The sequence below is a fragment of the Falco biarmicus genome, chromosome 3 (genome assembly GCF_023638135.1).
Source record: "Falco biarmicus isolate bFalBia1 chromosome 3, bFalBia1.pri, whole genome shotgun sequence".
Classification (NCBI taxonomy): Eukaryota; Metazoa; Chordata; class Aves; order Falconiformes; family Falconidae; genus Falco; species Falco biarmicus.
Genome location: NC_079290.1, coordinates 111,514,590 through 111,539,375, shown reverse-complemented (window position 1 = coordinate 111,539,375; position 24,786 = coordinate 111,514,590). Strand labels below are relative to the sequence as shown.

The following is a 24,786-nucleotide window of genomic DNA, read 5'->3' as shown; positions in this document are numbered from 1 at the left end:
CAGCAGCGAGCACACTCAAAATAGCAAGCTGAAGAAATGAAAACCCTAAGGAAAACCAAAAAAGATCCCAAGACAGAGGAAATCAGGAATTTTTACGGAACAAGTGCTGTCCCGTTCAGATGCCGCAAGGGCTCAGGCAGCCAGCCCCCGCGGCCCCCGCCCGCACGGCCCCGCGGCACGGCACGGCACGGCACGGCACGGCACGGCACTGCACGGTCCGGCCCGCGCCCGGTGCGGGCTGGCCCGGCAGGAGTCCCGCGCACCATCCGCCCCTCGGCAGCGCCCGCCCGCAGCCCGCCGAGCCGAGCCGAGCCGAGCCGAGCCGAGCCGAGCCGAGCCGAGCCGAGCCGCAGGTCACGCACTGCCTCCTTGAACCGAGATTACGGCGCGCCTCAAGCCGGCGGCGCGGCCTCCCCCCAGCCCGCGGCCGCCCGCACCATGACCCCGGCGGCGGCTTTGCAGAGCTGTCACAAACGGGCCGTGACGCCGCCGGCCCGGGCCGCGGAGGAGGGGGCGGGCGGGCGCTGCGGGCCCCGCGGCGGGCCGGGGAGCCCCGCGGGGCGGCCGGCGGGCCATGGCGCTGCTGCCCGCGCTGCTGCTGCTGCTCCTGCCCCTGGCGGCGCTGGCCGTGGCACTGGCCACCGTCCTCCTCGGCCTCCCCAGCTACGACATCCCGCCCGGGGTGAACCAGCCCGCCAAGCTGCGCCTGGTCCTGGCCGTCCTCCTGGGCACGGCGGCCCTGGTGAGTGGCGCCCGCCGCCGCGCTTCGCCTTTTCGGGGGGCGGGGGTGCTCCGGCCGCGCCGGGGTGCTGCCGGGTCTCGCGGGGTCGCCCCCACCCGCACCCGCCGGGGTCCCCCGCGGCGAGGCCGGTGCTGGAGGCCGCCCCCCGGGCCGAGGCGTGCGGTCCCCGGGCCGCGCCGGGTCGGGCTGGTCGCTGCCCGCGGCCCCAGGCGAGGGCACCTTGCGCAAGGGGCCACACCGCTGCGCGGCCCCTGCCCTGCGCGGCCCCTGCCCTGCGCGGTCCCTGCCCTGCGCGGCCCCTGCCCTGCGCGGTCCCTGCCCTGCGCGGCCCCTGCCCTGCGCGGCCCCTGCCCTGCGCGGCCCCTGCCCTGCGCGGTCCCTGCCCTGCGCGGCCCCTGCCCTGCGCGGTCCCTGCCGCGGCTGACATTGACGGTGCAAAGCCGGTCAGGGCTGCGCTGCTTAATCCCTGGGCTCCTTCTGCAGCGTTGCATAAACGGCATTAGAGCTCTCCCAGCTCCTCCTTTGTCACTTGCTGTATCTTTTCCATTTTTGTACATCTTCACTTTTCACCATCACTCCTGTAGCCACAACACTGCCAGGGCTGTCACACACACCTTGTTTTCCTCTGCACCGTTTCTTACACCATTTACATCCTCTTGGAATTTACTGACAAAGCTACTCCTGAATTCCACTAGCAGGTGACAACAAGGAAATGGATCAAGACAGACTCTTGCCAGGCATTTGAAACTGGGATCTTGTTTAGTAACTGAACTGCAATAGTTTATTTGTGTGATGCCATTAATTAATTTGGTTCCCAACTTCTTGTTTGTGCGCTTATTACATCAGATTTATATTCTAGCTTGCAAGAGCACTGGGAAAGGAAGCTGCTTGATTTTGGTCAGTAAATCTGTTGTGCAAATAAAAAGCAGTAACTAACTCACACAACACAACTCAGCACTTAAGATTTGCAGATTCCCTGAGTTTTATGGTCTAATTCAGGCATATCAGTTATGCACTGAAGAACTATTCAAGTTTTTATTACTGCTTCTATATATGGCATTTCATTTTTACCCAGTAAAACTGGAACGAAATGAGCACAGAAGTGTGCAGGACAATACAGAGAATTAAAATGTATACTCCAAGACAGCCAGTTTGGGTGGCCTATATAAAATTTCTGATGTGACATTGGAATGATACTGGATTTGAGTAATGGAAGTAGATTTTTTACCGTCTGTAGGATGTGAGAGCTTGGGATTAATTTTTTTTCTGAATCAGAGTGCTTTTATTTTTATCAGACAACAGGGGCCAAAATTACTGTATGAGAAGGCTAGATTTTTTAATCCAATTCTTTCAGATTCCAGTGATTGCTCATATGAGAAAAGGGAGAACTCCTTTTCGGTAAAACTAATCTAGGCAAATTTACAACAAATACTGTTTTCTGACTGTATCTTGGGATCTCTTACCTTCCTAGCACTGGGCATTCCTCTCAAGAAAACCAGCTGTGGAGTTACTTTTCCTCACTGTTTTCCACAGGCTTATCAAGGCAAACCCCAAGGACTACACGGCCTGTTAGAATGAACTCCCTGTCAGTACTTGGCGTACAGGAAGCCATTTAGAGAATGGTTGGAAGATGCTTGCATAGCCATTACCCTTCCCTGTCAGCAGTCCTCACAGTAGCTATTCTAACTTCTTGTGCTCTTTTATTATTTTATTGTCTTATAGTGTATTAATATTTTAGAACATTACAACTTTTGTTCTCCAAAGTTCTGTGTTTCTTTTAAAATTTCCCTCAAATACAGTTCAATGTAAGTATGATGCAGAGTTGTTATACCTTCAATAACTCAAGACTTTCAAAGAAGCCTTAATTTCTTTTACCTTTAACAGGGAAGGATCTTGGAGAAGACTGGACTTTGCAGTCAGATCACTTTTGGCCGATACGTGCGACAGGGCCGGAAACTCGGGGTGGATCCAAAGCTCTTTATCCAGGATCTGCAGTTTAACAAAGTACCTGTGAGGGTTTATCAGCCTAAAGCTACCTCAGATGGGCGGCGAAGGAGAGGTATCATCTTCTTTCACGGAGGAGGCTGGGTGTTTGGAAGTCTTGGTAAGATATTTGCTGGAGGAGTTGCAGTAATGTAGAAAGAACATTCTCGTCTTTTTCTAAAATTGAAGTACGAGGAGGTTTCAGCATGTGATTTGGGAGGAAGTCTGAAGACAAATAGATGCCTTTCTGGAATGAACATTCCCTAGCTGTCTCAAAGATTAGGGCAATAGCAAACCACTAATAAAAATATTTCTTTTCCAGATACCTATGAAAAAGTATGTCGCTACATATCCAGAGAAAGTGAATCGGTAGTTGTATCTGTTCAGTAAGTGAACCCAGTTCTATTGTTTGGAGATTTATTATTGCTGTGGTGCCACAGCAGAGATGCACTGCTTTTGGAGGTGTTCTGTTTTACAGAGAAATTTCTGTAGAATTCAGTGAAGTCTATAAAGAGACAAAAGGAGTAACAGAGATTGCACACCTCGTAACTGTTCATGCCCTGATATACTCAGAAAAGACCCAAACTGAAATGTTTGGCACACTAAGAAAATCTGTAAAAGCCAATCAAAAACTTGGGTAAAAAAAGTTTTCCTTGTGCTGAACGAACAAGCATGTAATAAGATGTTTGAAACGTGATTTATTAAAGTGAATAATCACACTGCATTACTCCCATTTTATATGTAGGAAGCAGAGGCACAAAATGATATAATTATCTTGTCAAGAATACACAGGGAGTTTTCAGCATGACTAAGAAATGTACAAGGTCTTGATCAGAGTCCTGATCAGAAGGCAGTCCTACTTTACTGAGTCCTTGTGACTGAAAACACAGATTTACAGCTTACCTGCAGTCACTAACTGAGGAATGCCTGCTTAGGAGGTAATGAATATCCTAACCTAGAGGAAAAACACCGCAAAATGATAGGGCTGAAAGAGAGCATAGATAGGATACCATTTCCTGATTAATGCTAACGACATTTCCTTCTCTTATACTTGTCTCTTTCTGTGTACCAGGTATCGTTTAGCCCCTGAACACAAATACCCTGCTGCGTATGAAGACTGTCTTAGTGCCACCATACACTTCATGAAGAATATCGAGCACTATGACGTGGATCCTGGCAATGTCATTGTCTGCGGGGACAGTGCTGGGGGCAATCTAGCAGCTGCTGTTAGCCAGACCCTTGCAGGCAGATCAGACCTCCCCAAACTACGTGCTCAGATCTTGATCTACCCGGGCCTTCAGGCACTGGACTTCAATTTACCATCCTATCAGCAGAATCGGGGAGTCCCTCTCTTACTCCGAGAACGCGCCGCTTTCTTTGCTCTGCAGTACCTAAACGGGCACGCACTGCATATGCAAGAGGTCTTGGAGGGCTCTCATATACCTCCAGATGTGAGGCTCAAGTACAGGAAGTGGGTGAGTCCAGATAACATCCCCGAAAAGTTTAAGGTCAGAGGTGTGAAGCCACTTAGGCCCACTGATTTTATAGCTGAAGTTTATGAGACAGTGAAAAGATTCTGTGAGCCCAACCTGTGCCCGCTGTTGGCCGAAGATGCTATTATTCACCAGCTGCCCGAGTCTTTCATCTTGACTTGCGAGTATGATGTGCTGAGGGATGACGGCTTGCTTTACAAGAAGAGATTGGAGGACAACGGTGTTCGAGTGACCTGGTACCACCTCGAGGATGGATTCCACGGAATCATAAGCCTGTATGATTATTGTGGTTTCTCATTTCCAGCTGGGAAAAGGGGATTGGACAGAATTGTTAAGTTCCTAAAAAGCTTATAGTAAACATCTTAGATTCCATGAGTCTGTTCACGCCTCAACCTAGCAAAATATCTTTTTAGGATATTCAGTATTAGGTGATGGGTAGTCAATCAACAGCAGCCATTAACAATGAGAAAAACGGCTCATCAGAACTGCATTCCAGCTTTTAGTTGGAACATGGAATATGCAAACATTATACAAGCTTGTACCAGGCTGCAAGCCCTTATCTTTAGCTGTGTCAATAAAGAAGGACAAGATTTTGAACGGACATCCTGGTTTGGTCCACTTGTTTAAAACAAAATGTGTCTGTCTATGGAGAGAGACTGTGTGTCATGCAGGCATGTGTGGTGTGTTGGCATAGAGCAGTGTGTCACTTTTGTAGCAGTGTTTTGAGACATACCCTGTGCTCTGGTTCTGAACTCTATTAGAGAAAAAACAGCTGACTTTAGTGGGTTAGGAGCCACTGTTTCAGTCAACAGTAAATACGATGCAGCCTAGAATGTGGTTACGGAACGACAGTCACCGTGGGGACAGCAAACACAAAAGGTTCTGTGGCCAAGCAGTTCCACATGTCACCCATGTTTATCAGCACACGGGCAGGCAGAAGGTTTTTCTGCCCTGGTTTTAGCTCTGAACTATTGAGTAACCTTCCACCCACACAACCTGAAGGACAGTTCCAGCAACCAAGGGAGGGCAGTGCTGGTGAGACAAAGAAATAAGATTGCATCGCAAAAGGATAGACAGGATTGGTGGAAAATTGAACCCAAATACTCTTAATACAGTTCTCATTTGAAATTGGCTGGAAGAGAGGAAAAGGGTAAGATTGGGAAAGCAGTGTGAGAGCTGGAATGGAATGGCTCAGGACCAGCGCTGTGGAGCTGGTATAGTACTGCAGTCATAAGATAGAGTCCAGGCTCATCTCAGAAGAGTAATTAAAGGGAGAGCAATAAGCATCTTGCTTGTCCTGCATTAATTCATTTTGTTTATGATCTGCCATTCTTCTCTCTAAGCCAGGACAGCAGCAGTGCCTGAGCAGGGGTTATATTGCATGGTTCACACTGCACCTAACGTTAGCCAAATAAAAATGCTATAGCACTTTTCATGGCAATCACTTCAGACTGCTATAAACTTACATACAGCTATACGACAACAATATATACAACTTAATAATATATATGACATTGTACAAGAAAGGCTTCATTAACCTTTCCACAAGTTAATACTTATTATTACTTGTATGAGAGCATCCTTAATAATTTAGATACTGGTTTCATTTGCTTGTATAAACAAGAGCATCTTCGCTAGCAGAGCCGCTCAACAGACTGCATGCCTTGCTTAAGCACTGAGAAAAATTTTATCATTAGGCATCTTTGTGGAAACATGCCAGTTAGGTTCAATATTGGAGCTGTTAGGGCGAATCCTCCTGACTGCTAAAATGATTTCCTTTAGACTTCCCCGCCCCCCCCTCTCTGGAGCAAAATGGTAGACTATACTGCTGAGACTGGCCTGCTGCAGCAGAAGTAGGAACCAAGGGTGGGGAAATGGGTTAATTTGTCCTTTTCAGATGCTAGTTCACATGGCAGGTGAAATTATTTAACACCAAACCATGAATAATTTTCCAAGTGCTGTACAGTATCTTATGTTTACACCAAGAAATCAATCCAGAATTTTACAATAGCTGATTTTACCAGCTGACTTCACCAGCTGAGAAGAAGTACATAGCACAGACTTCTTTCCAGGTGAGTGCTTTTTAAATGTGTAGATGAAGAAAGCAGCACTGGAACAGAGCTTCTGTAATTATCAGATTGCCTTAGCTATACTGAGTGTTGTGTATCTATTTAGTTTATAAAAGACACTGGGGGACTCGGCAGCAGCATGTACAGAACAGACTTCACCTGCTTCCTGAATCACAAACCAGACGAAGCACTAAGGAGAGCCATGATGGAAAAATCTGAGGTAAGTAAAAGAAATTTCAAATGTAGGGCTGTGTTCACCAACATTTCAAACACCGATGACCTTTGATTAATACTTAAAAAATACTTTGTATCCTTAAACAACTACATGTGTAAAAGAAGGCAGTGCAGCTCCACGGCCAGGTTACAGGATCCAGAGCTCCCCTGGGTGTTTGCTTAAAGCAGGATGCCTTTCAGAGGTAGACGCACAGCACGTCCTTCCTGGCACTCTGGTGGTTTTCCAGTCTCCGTCTCAGAGGGTGACCAGGGCATATAAAGAAGATCAGCACATTACTGCCAGCTAGGACCGGGTGTTGTGTCTTCAGGACATGCCCTGGGCTACAACATGAGCTTCCTAGTAAAGAGGATTATTTCCATCAGCACACCTCCAATTCATAGGAACAAACTGACCCAGGTCTTTCACTACAATATTTTTGCCACAAGTATCTGCTAGAATGTCCCCTCCTCCATGGGGCCTCTCCATCCCCAAATATTATCATGGTCTGACAGATGGTTGGAAGGTAGTGTATGTAGTGCTAGGGCACAATTAAAAACACTTAAGCAGCATAAGACAAATCAGCTTCTCATTTGCAGGCTTCTTAAATGTATCTGCAAACCCGTGATGCATGTGTTGAAATCAGACTAATCAGATCTCATGAGATACAGATGTAGTTGCTTAATTTAACTAGAAATTCGCTTGAAATGCAAATGCCATTATTTTCAGAGATGAAATTATAACTAAAAGTAGTATAAGTCCTGACAAAATTGTGTGGTATGACTGGTAGTACAGTTGATTCAAAGTGTGCTAAAGCCCTCTGAATGCTGCGTACAAGGACAAATAACTTGGTTTCATGTACATCTCGTTTCAGGGCCTGCCGATGCAGTGCTTCTTCACCCACCATGAGGAACCAAGAAGCTGAAATTTAGTATCGGAGTATGATGATAATACATAATATTATATAATGAATACAATAGACATGGTTACAAGCCTGTGCTGCCTCCCCTCTGCAGCTGGAATGGATGCAAGTTTGCCTGGATTCCTCAGAAATCAGATTTCCCCATACTTGGTTGTTTTTGGCATTATTAATTCAATCAGATGGAACATGATGCAGTGGTCCATATATAGACATAGAGCCAGGAACCTCCTTCTGTTTTAATTCTGAAAATGGATCTTGTGGTGACTTTCGGCTACTTTCTTATGCAGGCAGTAGCTTATTTTTTGGATTGATGAAGTGGAAATGTTACTTAATCACCACAGGAAGCAGTGAAGGACAGTGTCAATGAACAGATCTCTCTCCCCTGTGCAGTTATGCAAGACACCAACTGAAAACAAGGAGATGCAACTAGCAGGAGAATTCATGGAGTATTATGTTTCTGAATTCAAGTGACATGTACAGCTCTGCTAGTATTTTTAATATCTGCCAGAGGGACTATGAAGAATCAGGACTCCTCACGTTTATACCATTACTGCTGTCCTATTGTCACAGTGATTTTCCCTTCCAGCCAGAGGGTAGACACACATGCCCTGGGAACAAAAAGATCAGTTTCATCCTTGACCTGCTGTCAAAATAGTACAAATATTTCCTATGACAACTGTGGAGTAAAAAGACCAGGATCAACAATTTAATTCTATCATATCTAATATTTAATCATTTCCTGCCTCAGAACCACCCACCAACTATGGCCTTCTTGAGCACCTGATGAAAAAATGGCACAAGAAAGAAGCTGGAGTGATGAACAACGTCTACACCATTTCCTATCAGAGCCCACTGATTTCTGCTTTTGCTACTTGTCAGCTGAGACAACCAGCTAAAATCATGACCCCTCTTCCAACCAGGAACATCTTCCCCAAAACATTAGAGGAATCCTGGACTGTGAAGGGGATCAGAAATATCTGCAAGCCACTGGCCAACTGGTGAGAGACAGGAAAGCAAGGGACACCTCTGTGTAAACTGCTTAGGGTGATCTTAAGTACTACTTAATATAGCTTGTTGTTTATGTACGTAAGAGGGATCTGTTCCACGTGGAAGTAAGGAGAATGAGGTTGTATAGGCGGAGGGCTGTCTACTAGTTAGAACAAGTTGCTGGGTTACATTCTGACCTGCAGATGGCTGGGAATATTTCAGAAGATATAAAATCACTGAAAACAAAATTTCCATCTGTTGGTGTCTGGTCAATGAATAGCTGCTGTAAGCAAAAAACAAAACAAAACAGAGTGGGAGTGAACCTGAAAGGATGTAAGTCTCTTAATTGCTTTCTCTTGAGTTGTTTCTTCATTTTTACACAGCTTGACATGTTTCTTTGAAGCAAGAGTAGAAAAGAAACTTGTGTTATCCCACAGTGTGTCTGAAACACCCAAGAATAAAGTAAACATGTGAAATGGCTGCATACCCAAGAAGGACAAGGTGAACCAAGGTTTCTCCCAATGCAGTAAGCAAGCAGACCCTGATTGCCCTTGGCTTTATGTACTGAATGGCACTTAATGGTAGATAAGCTGCAAAGTGAACTACTTTAGCTGACCTTACATTACTAGACTGTAAACGTGGAAGAAATCTCTGTAGGTGACCTTTATACTGCTGGGTAGGCTACCCTGTATTACTCAGTTGAGAAGGTGTGTGAATGGCCTATGTAAAAAGTGCTGACAGAAGTCTGAATTCTTTTTGCAGCGATGTGCAGCTTCTGTATTTAAATACCACATTTGGTCCAGAGGAGATATTTGCAAAGTTCAGTTGCTGTTGGTCTGAGGCTTAACAATAAAGTTGCAGCAAGTGAAAGGCTTAGATTAAATATATCTGGAATTAATTCAACGCATATTTATCTCTTCATCAGTTTTGCTCAAGCAATAATATGATTATTTTTAGGAATAAGATAAAGCATATACCTTAGCCTTGGCATGGACGAGCCCCTGGCCATGGTCTGTACAGAGTATTACCTCTGCAACGTTTTAGCCACCGTGATTTAGGTTTGCTTTTTCAAGGTTGGATTTTCAATTGAAGGGCAGGGACAATTCAGACATGTGCACAGAGCAACAGTGGCATCTATTGGCAAAGTGATTCTTCACCAATCTATGAAACACCCAAAGGCCTCTGCGGGAGCAGGACGCAGACCTTCAGCTGGCTGCATGAATCAGAAAGCAGCATTGCTAATGAAATCTTCTGGAGCTGCAAGAGCCCTGATAATTAGATAAGCGTTATATGGGCTTTTTTTGGCTACAAAGGCCCAGGGGGACCAAAGGCAATTAGAAAAAATTGAAAACAAAGTGAGTGAAAGTAGTTACTGAAACGCGGCCAGCTGTTAGTGCTGTGTCATAAAACCCCACATTCTCCTGAAAAAACATCTTTAAAATAACCCATAAAGAAGACATGCCTTACAATGGAATGGAAATGGGCCGATACAGAAATTCTTGTCTCCATGAGGAAGTGCATGCAGATCAATTTTATTGCCAGTACAACTATAAAAATATATTTTTCTGTTTGTCACCCATATGCTAATATTTTTAATGAAAATACCAATCAGGCATGCATCTTAATAGCACAACAAAACCCATATAATATTTAGAATACGGCCTAGAAAATTACACAAAGGTAGCCTTCATTTTATGCAACTATCAGTTTGCTTAGAAATTTGGTCACCAATCATTCATAATTACTGAATATTTATAGGAAATGAAACACTTACGGTTGTTATCTACTTTGCTTCTAAAACCAAAGCTCATATATGGAAAGAAATGACCAGCTTGATGTACAGGGAATTGCTGAGATGCACAAGTACCACCTATGAAATCTGTATGAAAACATTAATTCCAAATCTGTAAGCTGACTGGCCAGGGCTCTCCAAGCACAGGTCTAATCTGTTCAATTATTGAGCCATTTACAAGTAAAATCTACAACTACAACAGACAGAGGAACCAAACAAAGCATGCTGGCTAACTAGATAAAATGCATTTTGATAGAGAGCTTCTTAAAGAGATAAATGCACAACTCTACAAACATGCCAGTTGTGATTAATAATAGTGGTAGCAAAATATCTGCTCGGAACTGTTTAACTGATTAGCTGTTCTCACTTCAGCAATGCTAAATATGCATCTTGCTAGGTTTTTGGTGACTCACACCTCAAGCTGAACTCATGGCAGAAAGAGTCCAGGCTTTTCCATCTCTTGATCTGAGTTCAGCAAAGGTGGAATCAAACACCAACCAGACTAACAAAAATTGAATGAATGTATCCTTATCTCAAAAGCATTGCTCAAGTATTCTACAAGACAGAATTTCAGGCAAAATAGCACTGATAATCAAGCTTCCCCCCCCCTTTTTTTTCCCTACAAAACATAGTTGGCCTAGATAAGTCCAGAGCCCCTCAAAACCATAAGGTTGAGTCACTGCTGCAAACGCACGGCTATGCCAAGAACACCTCATTTATATTTTTTTGATTAGGCCATAATCCTAGGTTCTGATCCTGTACATATATTTCATTGCCAATAGGCAGAGGTAAGCATATACACAATTTTTTCCAGGTCCTATACTACATTTGGCAGAAGTAGGAATGGCAGATAAAAATGAAGGATACCTACACCTACAGTTTGTAGACACCAATCCTTGCTGAGGCAAAAAATGCCATTTAATCATTTACAGCACTGTTGTGCTGATGATTCCTTTAATAATAAATATCCTTGCTGTGTCTAGCACAAATAGATTACCCAACTCCCTCAAAACTTCAGAAATTCTGAGGACTTTAATGCAAGGTAAACCCACTAAAACAGAGGTCATTTTGCCTGTGCTTCAAGAACAGGTAAAAACTGAAACAATTAAGATGTTTGCAGCTGCCATGGAAAAGAGGTGAGAAAAACTGAAATTTCATCATTAAAAAATTTGCAATAGCTTAGAAATCCCTTTACCAGTAAATAGAAAATGCAGCCAGCTAATGAAAACGTGCAACAGAAAGGCTGGGTTACCCTGTGAAGGTGTACACTTTTCAGGAAGAGGGGATATCAATGATGAAAATAGCATGGCCTTAGAAAGGAAAGAGATCAGCTTGAGATATAGACCTGGTGATAAAAACTCTTAATCTTGGAGACCTGTGAAATATGGATCCAGTTCAGAACTTAAGTACATTTCTATCAGACGAGTACACTCTGCTGTTGTAATTCATAATTCATTAATGCACAACAAGCACTTTGGGACTCCTGGGAGAATCATTATAACATGCAAAGGACTATATTTTGTGGTTGTGTCAGATTTACCCAAGCTTTTTTTGAGAATTTTTTTTTTTTTAGTCTCAGGGCCTTGTGGTCTGGAAAAGGAGTGCACCAGTCTCTTCAATTTTTCGTGGAGCAAATAGATGTTTTGATACAGCTCTGTTATAAAAACGTTCTAGACAGTCTTGATTGCATGAAATCAGACTCATATCTGAACTTCTGTGACATTAAAGAGACAAAGCGGTAGTTAGAATTGATGCACATCTCTCAAAGCAAGCACATTTCTTGCCTTGAAGGAGACGGATGTCAGCCTAGATGAGCTGCATAAACAAGAAGATAGATTCTTTGGACCGAGAATCTCAGTCAGGGTTGGGACTCAGACAAGGAACACTGATTCTGGCTGGCAAGTTCTGAAATAATTGGGGACTGTGGATGCCAGCTGTGAAGGGAGGGTGGTCACAGAGCCTAAATGGCAGGGTTTCAGGGAGAGGAGAAACAGGCTGTTGACAAGAGGTGGTTTGCCTGGTCAGGAGGCTTCTTTCAGAAAGTTACAAATATTCCTTGGAAGGTGCTTAAAAAGAGCTATCCAAGTCAGTTAACTGGTAAAACAGCTTCACTGGTCTGAATTTGAGCATTGCCTAACAGGGACACAATGGCTGCCAAGTCCTGTCCTCCAAATCTGCACATTCCATTGCACTGATTTCTTTGAACAGCACCTTTAAACACGTATAGCTCCTGGGACTGGGATTCAGCCTCACCCTGCTTCCGTGAGGCTATAAAAAAGCTGTCTTTGATGGCGGTTACACAAGGCACACATATCTGGCAAAGCTCATTGTATATTTAAACATGCATTTTTCATATTGGTGATGAAACATCAAATTGCCATTAGTAACTAGCAGTTTCCTTTTCTAAATTCTTGTACTGTTTGTTGAACTGAGGTGAACTGATCAGCTCTTAAGGCACCATCTTAAAACCATACCATTGATACCCTTTTTTCCCCCTGTAAGTCTAAGCAGTCTAAACAGATTTCATTTGCAGCACACCTATGATGATAATCTTACTGCCATATGGGCTTGTAACACTTCAGGAAAAAAATTCATTTCCTAGCTTTTAAAAAGAATATGTATTCGGTCTTTCTTTTCCTAGACAGCACAGCTTTCCTCATAGAAACACTATTACACACCAGCAGGAACTACAGCTCCCGTCAAGATTTTCATCGAACCAAGAAAATACCTGAAACACAGTGCTGTACCACACGGCTCCCACCAGGGACAGGGACCAAGGGGGGGCACAGTCCCACGGGGTTCAGTAGGGCCAAGTTAACCATTAAGCAGAGTTAGGCCCTGCGTACTCACCCCAACGAAGAGTGCAAAAACTTCCCAAAACGTGACACATTCTTTACAAAAACATCTTACCTAATCTACACCACACACTCGCATTTCAAAGGAGCCACCTGTCTTCAAGAGCAGCTGTAAGCCACAGAAATGCAGCAGCATGTCAGGAACTTGATTTGTGCCGTGAGCTGTCGCTAATAAAGACATTCCCTTGGTTCTTTCTTTCTTTGATCTTCTTTTCTTATGATTTAAAAGCTACATGAGTTCAAAAGGCTATTTGTGAGAATTACTTCACAAAGGAGTAAGTTTGGGATATTGAAGAACTGCTGCAGAATAGAATTATATTATTCCTGTGTGTAACCGTGAGGTAGCTCCCAAGCTTGTTGGTGAAGAGAAGAACTCCATCTTGACAGCGTGTAAAGGAAATAATTTTGTAGTTGCAGTGATGGGGGCATTCGCTCTGGGTATGGAAGGACCTGAGTTCTATTCCACAATGACCCAAAAGGAAATAGTTACATAAATAATATACTAGTTGTTCTGGGGCAATAGCATTTGCTAAGAAGGAAAAAATCTCTAGGCACAATCATTTTATAGGGAGTTGCTCTTTACTGTCACATACTTTTATTCTTTCAATTGCAACAACCCCTAAGGATGCCAGCCTTATTGTGCAGAACTCAGCTGTAAACAGACAATACAAAGACAGCCCCTGGCCCGGAGAGCTCCCAAACCCAGCATCATCTAAATACTCTGTCAAGGTTTTAAAAAATACATTGGACAAGCCAGTCCACTGTTTTAAAATAAAAACTCAGGACTGGCTACATCAATATCTATTTACCTGCTCTGGTGCTGTAAATACGTAATTTAGGCTGCTGCCTCATGACACACTTTGTGTCTAATTTAAGGAACTCTATATTTGGAGAAGAGGGTCTGGATGTCTGTCAGGTAAATATTACAAGCTGTAAATTTTCACAGCAGATTTAACACTAAATTTAGTTAGCACTATATATAAAGAGAACATTGACCTGATAGTAGCCCTTGTCCTTGACAGTGGTTGGCCTGAGAGGTAGTTCAGGATCCATAGAGGAATGCCGCCAACATCTCCCTTAAGTTCCAAGCAACAACATTCTGCCGTGGCAACCCTAACATCCTTGATATCGGCACTTCAGCAGCTTCCAGCCTTGTCCTCCCTAGCGCACCTCAAGGGGGGCAACACTCATACCAGACAGAGAAGTGCTTATGGCTCAGCGGCTAGGCATTGCCGAAGCTTCTTGTGTGCTGCAGCCTAGCAGCCAATAAAGAGAAAATCTTAGATTTTTAAAATTAAAAATAAAGCAAGTTTGAATTCCTCCAGCGATGCAGAAGCTATGGCTTTGCACATGCTGGTTGCTGGTAACTGCCCACGTAGCCAGCTTGCTAATTTAAACTCTTCACTTTGAGATATCTAGAGGGATGCTATAAAAATCCACTGGTTTGTACAGGCAAGCCTGCATTTTTCCTCTGTTCCTCAATTGATTAAGCTTTGAAAGGACCTTTAGTTATGTCAGTGGTCCTGCTGGACAGCCCACTCTTCGTCAATATTCCTGACAGTTTGTGTTATCAGTAATTTTACTTTTAAATACATCCTTAGCACAATCTAATTATTTGTTTTTGTAAAACAGGTGTGGACATTCTTCACCATGTATATCACTACATACTGCACAGACATTTTTCATTACTGCTGTTACTCATAAATATCGGAAGCAAATCACCTAATCTAGCTGCTCAAGTGTTTTAGGCTTAAGTGCAGCAATCCCACCGGTACAGACCATCTCGGTAAATCTCAAGCAGGTTAAAGCAGACCAAGGCTGAGCATTACTGACAGCGAGGGCACTGTAGCAGTGCAGGGAAGCAGCAGGTGGCAGAATGTGCCCTGGTTTAGCTCCCTGCAGCCTGCACCACGGTGCCCTGGGTTCTCCGGCACCCAGGGGCGGCTCAGGAGCAGCTGCCCGCTGGTGGGTACCCCGCGCATCTGCGGGGACCGGGGCTCCCTGCACGGCGAGCTAAAGCCCAAGTGGTGGCCACAGGGCTGCTGGCAGTTGAGCTCTGAGCCAGCCCCCGCTGGCCTAGAGCCCATCTCTGATTTAAGGGAAAGCAGCACCCCCTCCTCCTTACGGGGAGGGGACGCGTTCCCTAAAACAGCGCCGTGTATCTTTTCAGAGGAGGCAGCTTTTCCAAATGTTTTGAAACCCCCGGAGATGAAAGGTGTTGTTACTATTCTTTATTTCTACTACAGTAGAAACGAGGTCAAAGCAACGTCGAAGGTAAACTGCACTTGATTTTATGCCATCAACACAAAAAGCAGACCTTGGCACAGGTACTTGTTAAATGGTACGTGGCTGATGGACCAGGTAGCGAGAGATCTGGCTCTCCTTCATCAATAATTGTTTCTGGAAATAGTCAATGCACTTACTACAGAGTACAGGGCGTGGAAGGCAGAAAACATTGATGCCAGCCAGCCCAGAACCACCCGCGGTGTTTTAACACAAACAATTTGCATTGTCACACAAATTTGTGTGATTTACACACCAGCCGCTTTCACCTCTCGCACTCCATTTGTGAAGACATTGCCTTGTCCAGGAAATGTTGCTCTCAGTTTTGGGGCAGAAACCAGCCCTTTGTCAGTGATTAAATTACAAGGAGGCAAGGTGGTTTGCCTGCAGCTACTCGGTGGGAGAGCTGGAGAAACAACACAGGCATTTTGATCCTTATTTCCATATTTTAAACACTTGACTAAACTTTCTCCCTACAAAATGTTAGCGCAGCCCAGACTGTTCCCCTTGATTGCTCAGACAGCTCTGTCAGCCCCTGTTTACCTGGTCAGTGGTAAGCAGGGTTCTCGGGCTGTACCTGTTTCTCTGATTAATGAGTCTTTCTCTAGCTGGTCATTTCACAGAAACAGCTTCTGATTTTCTATATATAGAGACTATTTGCAAAGCCACCTCAGTCAGCACTGAAATCTCATAATCAGCAAATTGCTACAGGGAAAAATATGCTCCAATTAATATTAAATGAGAAATGGGCTAATATTTTTTTTTCCTTTTTACAGAGCAGCTAACAAGGAAAATCAAAATAGCATCTTCCAGTGAACTGGCGACAGATCTAAGGTGCTAAAAGTTTAAATCTGAATGCAAACAGAGCACTCTCAAGCCCCCAAATACCAACCCTGTTAATGGGAAATGTCAAAAATGCCTGTGAGGTTTCAGATGGCCTTTTTAAAAGGTGAACACTGGCACCAAAACCCCAAAATAATGGACCAGCTTGTTACCAAGCTGAAATAAATTTCATGGGGTTTTTTTTAAGGTGAATGTAGCTTTGGCTTATGGTGCTAGTTTGACAGTCTTAGAGGATCACAGTCATCTGCTTCTGCCTCGAGCTAAGACAGCAGGCGCAGAGGCAGGGTGGATTTATTCAGAGTGCTCTAATTTTACTCAAATTTGTTAGAATAAAGAAGTTTATTTAGCTTCAGACAGTGAGAAATAGCAGCTTTTAAATCGTGTCTTTTACAGAGATCACTGCTGTGGAATCAAAATGGTAGAATTTGCCAGCTTCATAGTTAAAATAACATTTTTCTTTCCTTCAAACATACCGAGTCATAGCAAACTTCCAGATGTTTTTAAGGCCTAATTTAATTAGACCAACTACTGCTAATTATTGTCTTCCCTTCAGAATTCTGCAACAGTAATTATTTCTTTATTTTCATCTATTTGATGCAATTCCTATGTCAGAAGTACAACAGACTGCCCATATAAAATACTGACATGCAGATTTACTGTATAATCAGCCACTGTATGACTAAACTGAAATACCTAAGCAAAAATTTGCTGTGAAACTAGTGTTTATCATTGTAGGTCCTTAAATTCTGCTGGAAATGGCATCATAATATATATAACACAGCAGGGATCCAGACTATATTTCCAGGGGGAAATTAGGAATTCTACAGCATGAGATGCATTACATACAACATAGTCCAAAGTAAATTGAAAACAGTGGAAAAGATTTCTAACTGCCTGTAAAAGACTTATGGTCAGGCTGTTAATACTTGGTTCTTAGAACTGCAGCTAGAAATAATTCTATTTCTAGACCCTGATGACAAGAAAATTCCCCCTTTTCTTGTACCCACTTGCGTACTTGCACTTCAAAGTTTTGGGGGACATTCTTCCCCCTCCTCCCCCCCTTTTTCTTTGTAGATTAAATCACACATTGTCCAATTAGCCAGCATCAACCTTGAAACCAAGAACTGTCATTATTAGATCACGGTCGCAGATAGCTGGGTAGCACCACCAAACGTTTTTCCTTTGGTTTGTGAGGAAGAGTGCCACTGCAAAGGCTGGATACCCCCTGCACCCTCTTCTCCCCCCCAGTGTTGGGACTTTCCATAAGCGATCACAAGACATTTCAGTAAGATAACTGCAATTCATTCGAGTTTAATTATCCAAGAAAGCATGTCCTGGCATTCACGTAGACATGGGTGGGTCTACAAACAAGTCACCCTGTCTGCTCAGAATTAGAATGCAGCAGCTTTTTAGCAGCAAACCTGTACGCTCGCAGCAGCCCAGGTTCAGCACATGGAGCTCAAGCGTTCTGGTGAGTTTTGCAGCTTGTGCCACATGCTCCGCAGCTGTGATTACACAATTTCTGTGCACCCAGGCTAGGGAACACGGCAATCACAGTGGTGGTGTGTCTTTGATCCCTGCAAATAATAATGGCACTCATCCTCCCAGCTTGTCCCCAGCAACATGGCGTTACCCACTTCAGCATCAGCATTTCTCTTCTCCAAAAACTTCTAGGTGCCATTCTGACCCCACTGAAGTCAGAGGTAAAAGTCTCATTTATCCAAATTTGTTATGACATGCAAAAAGATCCCCACTTTGTCATTTCTTTCCCTTTCACAAAGAGGGAAAGGCAATAACTAAACATTCACTGGCAACCAAAGCTTTTGCCATCATGAGTTTGATTTCAAAGGCAATTGCCTTCAGGCCTTAAAGCAAAGTGCAAAATACATGTTTCACGAGGTTATTTAAACACTTGGCCTCTTCACGGTGCAACATGCCACGCAGGAAACGAATTCCAAGAACATGTGCCTTTAAAAAATAACCTTTAAAAAAGACAGCTGTTGACCTTACACATCTAACTTCAGACATTTGGTCAGTCAGCTTAAACCTATGAGAGGCTGTGGCCACCTACATATGAAAGCCGTATCCCATCATCAGCTAAATATATTTGTATCACAATAGGGGCAGAATACAAGTAAACCTACAAGTCTCCACTTACTAAATTAAGGGATCGATTCCCTAATTCAGCTGGGAAAAGTAATCAAAGCGGACTGGAACAGCAGACAAAAAAGTTTGTATTGTGTGTGTCTCCCAAAATAAACATCATATGAATGCTCTACTTGGCCAAGAAAATGGAGATAATTAGGAGTCGGAACCATCATCTTTTGTATACTGATCTATTGACTGACATGGTTTTTCCTAGCTTAAAAATGTGCTAAGAAATAGAAATTACAGGTGTTTGGGGGCTTTTGGAGACATATTTTACTCCTTTGCTGTTCAAAAACCTCATACAAACCTAGGGGGTTCTACCTAAACTTCAGGGGCTTTTATGTTTTGTATCCATATTTACAGCAATCAGGTGTATTTCAGCCAACATTTAAATAGTTCCTCAATTAGGGGGGAGGGAGGGAGGAAGAGGGAAAAAAAAAAAAAAGAGATCTGAATTTGCCACACACCTGATTTTACCTGCCAGGGCAAATATGTTTGCCTGAGCAAAGGCAGACAGGACTAACGAAGTAGCTGCTTCACTGAATGAAGTGCAGAGCAATTGTTAAAATTCCTAAATCTAGAGCACACATTTATTACAAACTTGCTTAAAACAAACCTTATTTGCCTCAACATCTCAAAGCTATAACAAGTCCAAATCAGGAACACTTAAAAAAAAATGTTTTCCATTGGGCTGACTGTTTTGCTTTTGTGGGTTTGTTGGGTATTGGGGTGTTGGGTTTTTTCTCCCAATGCATCATCCTCACCTCATCAGATTCATGTGCATGCTGAGCTCTTGACTGCATCACCCTGGTTATAATACAGCACAAAAGTGCTCCAAAACACTGCTAAAAGGCAGCAGAGACCGGTAGGATTGCTTTTAGGGGGACAATGTGCTTGAACTGAAATTTAACAGGAATGCTAAGGCTTCCCAGTACTACTATGTGAATTCTATGTGAAAGAGAATACACAGGGTCTAGGTAAGCTGAGCAGTCAGAACATTGCTTATGGATAGAGTAATCAGAACTTGTTGGTATTAGAATTAATAAAAGAAAATCGATTAGAGATTTACCTGGGTTATCATAACTAAAATATTTACCAATGAAGTCTAGGAAAAAAAGTAATAATCATATTTATTTATTAGGTAATTGTATGAAAAGGTACTTCACCATGAAAATACCTTGCTGCCCACTGGTGTCATAAAAATCCTGCTGTAAACCTGAGCCATTTGATGCCTGCTTTTTCTATTTCGCTGATTGTGTTATGCCACAAATAAGTTTCAAAAGGAAGGTGTTTGGGACAGGGACAGTTTCTCTCCATGTTGTAACACACCCTTGGATGCTGACCATAATTCAGCAGGTGGGTTACTGCTATCTGGTATTTTTCAGATAAGCTTCTTTTACTGGCAACTTCCCTGCTTTCTTAGCCCATAAATTGCCTATTTCTCCTCCCACTTCTGCTTTTGTCATTTTTTTATTTGAATCTTGTTCTCCTTTTAAAAGGGGCACTATACAGACATAGGAGATCCTGGCTGTTGTCTGGAATGGACAGGCAGAATGGAGAAACCGTAACCTCCCACAGTGAGCGATGTCAGAGGGGAAGGACGGCCTGAAGTTGATGATCCCTTTTGAGTGAATCTTTATCAAACACATTTCACTGATTCAGCACAGGGAAAACAATAAGCCTATGGATTTTTCCTGATAATTTCCCCCCTTTCATTTTAGAGAAACATAATGCATGGTTGGATATACTCAGGCAAATATTTTATGAATTGGGACTCTCCCAAGCTTTTTTTATTTAAAGAGCTCTTGATATTCTTTTCCAGTAAGTCAGCGTTACTGCAATAAACACTGAGCCTTTCATAACCTTGCTGTGTGATCCCTTCTGAAAGTCACTCTACAATCAAATGTACTGGGATTTCATAATAGTAATTTGCCACACTGTCAGAAATAGGCTTATCATGCTGCTGTCATTGGTATCATGTGAACATCACTCAGTATGCTGTGCCCTTCAAATGAAAGGCAGTGCTCTGAGCCAGTAGCAGAGAGGGAGGAAAAAAAGGAAGAGTAGAGAACGTTAACTCTTAAAAGCAGAGTACAGCCTTAGTCTGAAGGAGGAAGCTGCAGAGCTACTTGTCTATGGTGTGAGCATCTGTTTAAACATCAGTAATATTGACTGGGTAATAAAGTTGCATTTTTTCCCAGTCCACCCGAAATCTCTAATAAATCTGTTCCTGTTGTCCCTTATTCTGTGGAGCATGGCATCTACTAATTGCTAATGCAATGAGAAAGACATCGTTCCCAAAGCTCACAGGCCATTAGCAGATCTTGACTAGTTGTTCAGGTTTTAAAAATATTTTTTCGTCCTTTTCCACTTTTTTTGCAATTTGTTTTGTGAGTAGTTTCCTAAGGTTTTCCTGTAAAAAAAACCTTAAGAGATTTGGAACTCATGAGCAGGGCTTTATTTAAAGAAGTAATAGGTAACATCCTTTACAAGGGGTTCTCACCTATACTCGCACAGCTGAAACGGTGCTTTTCTCAAAGCTTTCTCCTACAGTGTCACACACTCAGTAAACTCTTCATAGTAATTTCCACAGCTGTGTCAACAAATCAGAAAAAAGAACCACCACGTAGCTTAGATTGACCCGACCAACTTGAATGACAGAAACTTGAGTGGATTTTTACAGTGACAAGTGTCACAGACTGATGTGATTGCTCCTAAAGATTATCCAGAAGCCTATTTTTATTAAGTAAATAGAAAAAAAAATTAGTCCGTTCAATTCCATAAATTCTAGCAGCAAGCATAAAGTACAGGCTTAATACTGCTGGATTGTTTGGGCTATGGATTAAATGCATTGTGCTTGAAGAAAATATATCTTGGTGGATAAAGCTTTAACCTTTACAGCTGTTCAGGATATTTCTGAACAGCATGGGAAGGAAAAGGAAGAGGGAAAAAGAACGCACTAAACCAACAAAATCCAAAGCCATAATATTGGTAATGGCTATAATGTCTCAGGTTACATCTTTAAATTTTTTTCTCCACAGGAACTCATATTATGCAAGAGATCTGGTCTTCAGGTAAAGAGGTAATGCTAAACCTAAGATTTAGCACTTTCAAACATACTGAAGTTATTTGGATGCCCCCAAATTTTAGCACTTCCCAGACAGTAGGTGCTCAGCACTTTAAGGTCAGGTTCCTCAGGATCTCTCAGCTCGCACACTCAGAATCAATAGTTACTTTAGAAAGTGTTTGCTTAAGTCATTTGGTTATTTTAAGAATTCATTTTATAAATGTCTGAGACACCCACGGTGATATTTAGATGCTTTAGAGGGACTTCCCTGTGAATGAATCAGCAATGTAAAATAATCAAACTAATGTAATGTCATAGTTTTGACACTCAGGGTGGATGTCTCTTCCAGTAATGCTTTTTATTTAATTTAGACCACTCCATTTTTTTAGCTGGAAAGTCTAATTTTCTAAATGCCTCTGAAAGAGACAATAGAAATCTTGTGAGCACTGCATCCCCTGTAATAGGTTCGTATCATATTGAGGCATGTGTTCTTTATGACCTTATTCATCTACAGACTCAAGAAATTGCCACAATTTGGTCTATGGAAGTTGCAGGCTGTACTGTTCTCAATTCTTGGGTAAAGAACGCACGTGTGGTTTGAGGTTCTCAGGCGGCACAAAGAAGGAAACCTCACAAACCTGCATATGCAGCCACTTCGCATAGCAGAACTGCACTTCAAACATTGCATCTCCACTGCTGTGGAAATGAACAGTAATTACAGTAATTTTGTGCCTGCAAAGCACACAGTGTCAAATTTTCTTAAAAATATTAGGTAAGATTTGAATACTGTAGCATGTATTAGGCAATCTGTTCAAATATAATTAATCATTGGTTTCTATTTCTGTTAGCTGTTAAATATACACAATTATATTTTACCATAAGCATAACTCCTGAATAACTCAAGCACTTTATTAGTAAAATTAAGTGTTTTCATAATTATTTTTGAAACTGCTGGAGGTCATAGTGGGTAGAGAAATGACATAAAAAATGATACCTGGTCATATTCCATGGACAATCAGCCTGAAATGTAATGCCAGGCCCTTCTACAGAAATTATTCATACCGAGCTCCCGTGAAGGTGTACCATTACTTCCTGTTCTCACTCACAGACCCAGGAAATCTGTTTCATTGATAATAGTCTACTTTGGTTGTTACAGAAATGCCTTCAACTACCTGGTCCAGTTCCTTCTGATCCTGGGGTTAAATTAATTCAAAAGACTGCCTGCCAGGTTGGAGGTCTGAGCTTGTGTCAACATGTATTTAGAAATGCATTAACAAGTTGCTCAACATGTATAATTAATAGGGATGAAGGAACCTTAGACTGTCAGAAAGTCTGTACTCCATCCCAGTACATCTCACACTTCTTGAGACTTCCTTCCCTTTCTGATGTTACTTCTAGAACGCTGATACAGATCACCATATATTACTCTTGGAAATGTATATTTTATGAAAGCAATAATATCACAATAAAACTATTTTGCGTCTCTGTGCATTTTTTATATAGGGAGCTTAAAGTGTTTTAACAGAGCTTGATTAAAAACCAAGCCTCTGTGCAGCTGTGTCAGGCAGGTAAGTAGCATCATATCCATTTTACAGATGGATAAACGCACCATAGAAAGGGTAACTGCCTTGTCCATGGCTGCACACTAAGTTAGCTGCACTGTTGGGAGTCAGAACCCACACCTGACTAAATAATAAATTTCTTTATTTGGTAGCTGATGTACAAATAGTGTTTTCAGTTTCACTACAAATAGTTTCGAATGGCTCTTTTAACCAAGTGAGGTACGACTAAAAATTTAATTTTTGTCAACCAAAAAATTCAGTTTCGTCTCAAAGGAAACCTTCTGCTGGACTTTATCTAAATCTTATGTGAAAGTCGAAGGGAAATCTGACATTTTGAAACCCCATGTTGTTTTCTGAGATGAGGCGGTTGGAAATAATTTGTTTCACCAATCAGTTTCAACAGGTGAACTGGTGGTACCTGGAACTGCTGCTTTGAATGATAGTGCTAGCCTAAAAGTCAGCAGCAACAAGTTCTTTTTTCTTCAAAGCGACAGCATTAATGGAGTATATTTAACATCGTTAATATTCACTCCCATACTGAACACAGAAGTTCCTTCTCTCTGAAAAACAGCACTACAAGTAGCAGGCTCGGAAGACAGGACTTTGGCCTTCAGAGCTTCTTTTCCAACATCTGCAAAAGCAGATTCCCAAATGCCCAGCTTTATGGCTGTAAGAGTATATAGCAATGCGCTGAACAGCACATTCCTACCTGTATCTTGCAGATAGGGAATAAAAAGTGTGTGCACAGGTTTAAGCCTGAGCTCTTGTTCTTTCCTGATTTGTGGACTTTAGAAAGCACGTTCCAGGTAGGGGCAGACTCAGCTGCACAGTGCATGCTGCGCTGCCAATTCAGAGAGCGAGATTTCTCCCTCCACAGCTCTGACAGAGCCAGCTATGGACCACAGCAAAGCATCCCTCTGTAGAGTTTCCGCTGTGGTTTTGGTGGAAGGGCAGGAGGTAGAGAAAACAAGTGCAGCACTGTAGAAAGTGGGATTTGACGGAGTGATTAAGTCTACCATCCAGCTGGCGGACACAACAGCTGTTACTATTACAGTCCTGATAGCATTTAATTTATTTTAAAACCCTATCTTAAAGCTTTAATATCCCATCCATTTTAAATCACTTCATCTGAAGGTGGCAGCAGGGGGGATCATCTAGTAAAGAACATGGAAAAACCGACAGACAAGTCTTAAGCGTCACTTTATGAGACAAAGCTTCTTATACGTTTCCATTAAGATTGGACATTCCGAATTTTCTAGTGCTGCAATAGAAGACAGACCAAAATCCTGGAGACTTGGCAAAGGTTCATTTTTGCTAACAGTAGGCAGGTGGACATCAGTTTAATAACCCCAAAATTATTTCCATTAATGAAGTGACTGCCCTCACTGACACTCTCCCTTTCTGAGCCATCCTGTCAAATAGAAAAATGGACAGTTGCCATCGAAGTTTAAGAATAAAGTCTCAGGAATCTATGGTGACATAGATATGAAACAGGCAAGGACCGAAGTTCATCAGGAACTGCAAAGGAGGACTTTGAAAGTAGAATAAGCACTGGGTTTCCCCCGTTGCCTGTAGATGTGCGCCAGGGGCTTCACTGCACTGCAAAGAGGTATGTGATGGAGGCTCGCAGGAATAGTGCCTCTTGCTGACAGTGAAATCTCAGTTCCTGCATCTCAGAAAAGAACAGATGGACCTTCAGGATGGGCAAACGGGCAACTAACTGAATGGCAAGCTTTCCTTAAATAAATACATAGACCATACGTCCTTGGAAGAATCCAAAGGCATTTTGCTTGATAAAAGCCCATATGGTAGGGGGTCAGTGGGCATCT

At 42.7% G+C, this 24,786-nt stretch overlaps 2 protein-coding genes across 2 annotated transcripts; both read left to right on the top strand.

The window, feature by feature from the left end:
* The first annotated feature begins 341 nt into the window (after positions 1 to 341).
* Positions 342 to 4,872, top strand: LOC130146833 (arylacetamide deacetylase-like 4). The gene is made up of 4 exons (XM_056333362.1): positions 342 to 742; positions 2,627 to 2,846; positions 3,048 to 3,111; positions 3,798 to 4,872. Exons 1-4 carry the CDS (start codon positions 575 to 577, stop codon positions 4,570 to 4,572), a joined length of 1,227 nt encoding a protein of 408 aa, XP_056189337.1. The 5' UTR covers positions 342 to 574; the 3' UTR covers positions 4,573 to 4,872.
* On the top strand, positions 4,681 to 9,198 carry CFAP107 (cilia and flagella associated protein 107). Its single transcript, XM_056331535.1, is given in 8 exon segments — positions 4,681 to 4,752; positions 5,221 to 5,325; positions 5,327 to 5,368; positions 6,394 to 6,507; positions 7,373 to 7,468; positions 7,471 to 7,570; positions 8,169 to 8,315; positions 8,318 to 9,198. Coding segments are annotated over 8 exon segments (813 nt in total). The 3' UTR covers positions 8,455 to 9,198.
* The last annotated feature ends 15,588 nt before the right edge of the window (positions 9,199 to 24,786 follow it).